Source organism: Pteropus vampyrus, unplaced genomic scaffold (assembly GCF_000151845.1).
Source record: "Pteropus vampyrus isolate Shadow unplaced genomic scaffold, Pvam_2.0 Scaffold1000003409, whole genome shotgun sequence".
In the NCBI taxonomy this organism is placed as follows: Eukaryota; Metazoa; Chordata; class Mammalia; order Chiroptera; family Pteropodidae; genus Pteropus; species Pteropus vampyrus.
Genome location: NW_011917811.1, coordinates 1 through 2,618, shown reverse-complemented (window position 1 = coordinate 2,618; position 2,618 = coordinate 1). Strand labels below are relative to the sequence as shown.

The window sequence follows — 2,618 nt, the reverse complement described above, 5'->3', positions numbered from 1 at the left end:
CCACTCTCTCCCTCCTCTCCTTCCTCCCCCCGCCCCCCATGCCCCTGGCCCCACTCCTGGCTGGGTGCCTTGGAGGTGAGTGAACGAGGGGACAGGTGCTCACGTAGCAGAACTGTTCCCTGTGGGTGTCCTTCGCACAAATCATCTGGGAGTTGATGATCCGAATCAGTGAGGAGATTTTGGTGAATTTGTGGTAGAAGTTGTCACACTCCTTGTTGTTCAGGATGGTGACTTCCTTCTCTTGAATGGTCCGGAACTGGGGCCATCTGCCTGTGGGATGGGTACCCCCCATTCGGGCGTGGTGGTTTCCTGCTGCCCACTGCCAACGGCATTGTGTGCCACCGCCCTTTGCTCCTGCCCTCTCCCCCGGCCTCATCCACCCACCACACAACAGCCCTGGAGGACTCTCCGGGCTCAGCCCACCTGCCACTCCAGCGGACACCTCTCACCCACGTCTTGATGCAGAGACCTCGGAGCAGGCCGCCCACCGTCTGGCCTTGCTGGACCTGGCCTCTCTTCCCGCAAAGTCCGACCCCCTGGGTCCCTTCCCCCCTCGGCACCTTCTATCCCCCGCGCTCCCACACTCCTCTCCGGCCCAGATCCCTCCTTCTCAAGCCCTCCCCAGAGGCCTCTTCTTCCCCTGGGTTTGCCCAGATGGCCCTCCATGGGCCCCAGGCACTGCTTACTCCACAAGCCTCCTCCTGTCTCTGTCCCCAGCCTGAGCTCCTGGGGGACAGGAGACTTCTGACCATTCTCAGCCATTCCCCAGACAGGCCAAGGCAGGGAAAAGAAAAAGCCACCCCTCCCCAGCCCACCCTGGGCTGGTGTCCCTGTAGGCTGTTTGGGGGCAAGTAGGCTGTGTGAAGCTACAGGAAAGGGTACGTCTCTAATGGGAAAGGATAAGGGTCCCCAATGAGTGGACATTCCTGGAGCTCGTAAGGAAATGGACCCGTGGATGGCCAGGGACAACACTCCTGCTCTGTGGGCCTTGCTCCCAAACTGGAACGACGTGGGATCGAGGGCCGCTGCGGGGAGGGGCAGCCAGAACCTGGCCCCTCGCACTCCCCACGTTCTGCTTCAAGTTATGGGTGCCCTGGGGCTACGTGCAGACAGCGAGAGATTCCTGTGCCCGTCTGCCATCAAGGAAGTCCTGTTTACATGCTTTGGCCTGGGCCTGCGGGTTCTTGGGCCATCTGGGTCCCCTGAGGCCTGAATGGCCATGACATACTCACACTGAGACCAGCCTGATGGGAAGGTCCCGGACAGAGGGCCCCTGGGGATGGTGTCTCAGAGACGTCTGTCCCTGGCACACCCCAGCCTGCGCCCAGGTCCTCTGCCCCAACTCACCATCAACCCTGGGGAGTCCCCAGCCCATCACAGTGCAGACGGAGTAGTCCTTCAGCTCGTAGTCAAGGCCGGGCAGGCAGATGGGCCAGACGTACTCGCTGTACTTGAGTGACCGCTCGAGCTGGAGGAGGCCGATGTTGTTGGCCTTGCCGACCCAGGACCAGTACCGACGAGACTGGAACCGGCTGTTCACAATGAGCCGGCGCACTGGGACGTCGGAGGTCGTCTGAGCTGTCTGGTTGATCCAGGGGCTCCCCACCCGCACTGAATAGATAACGTCGTCCCTAGGCGAATCGCGAGGGGAGTCTGCCATCAGCTCCAGGCCCCACGCCCCAGCCTCCACGCCACCGCTGCACCCTTCACAAACCCGGGCAGGCCGCCTCCCACTTCCAGCCCTCGGAGCCGAGTCCTCCTCACGACACACGTGAGCGGGGTCCTGCACGCAGTGTGGCGTGTCCTCACAACACCCTTCATTTCATGGAGGGGAAACTGAGGCTCAGAGAAGCCCAGTGACCAGCTGAAGGCTACACAGCCAGAAAGTAGTGGAGCTGGGATGCTGACCAACGTGTCTCTGGTTCCAAACTCTGGACTCTGTCCAGCGCCCTGCGCCAAGCCCTGGCAGCGACAGGTCCCGTGCAATCAGGCCTGGCCTCACCCTCCAGCCTCCTTTCCCAGCATGCCCCTGGAGTCTCCGTGCAGATCCTTAGGCTCGGAGTGTGCTTCTCCACCGGTCACCCTCGGGCCAGCCACCCCCCTGGCCTGGGAACATGGGCACACCCTTTCTGTTGTCCCCACACCGACCAGACTCCCCTGTGAACATCTTTCTCCTTGTCTGTCTTCCCCAGCAACCTGAGAGGAGTGACGTGTCCCCTCTCTGTCCCCAGTGCCCAGGCCAGCACCTGGCTTCAAACGACTGTCAAAAGCTTTCAGTTGATTGAGAGAAGGAGCGAGTAAGTGAAGCAAAGGGCGGAGAATGAACGAATTAGAACCTTCTTTCTGTGGATGGGAGGAAGGAGGCTGGGACGACGGCTTACGAGTCCCCGGTGCCTCTCTGAGGAAGACTGCACAGGACTGAGAGGTCACGAGAGGGCAGCAAGCTCCTAGTTCCCGTAGGAAATCTGTAGAACTCAGCCCCGGCCTGCTCGGAGCTGGGGCCGGGGCTGCTACTGACAAGCGAGCTGGCAAACGACCGGGCCTCCCAGTGGCTCCAAATGCCTTTACACAGCCTGCCCACCTCGGCCCCAACTCACTGGGTCAGGCAGTGGGCCACG

General features: G+C 61.6%; 1 protein-coding gene across 1 annotated transcript; it reads right to left on the bottom strand.

Moving 5' to 3' along the window:
* Positions 1–93: 93 nt before the first annotated feature.
* On the bottom strand, positions 94–2,611 carry LOC105311359 (probable threonine protease PRSS50; the record flags this gene model as incomplete). The annotated part of the gene is made up of 3 exons (XM_011387340.2): positions 94–270; positions 1,348–1,631; positions 2,598–2,611. Coding segments are annotated over 3 exons (475 nt in total), but the record flags the coding sequence as incomplete, so codon positions are not given.
* Positions 2,612–2,618: the final 7 nt, after the last annotated feature.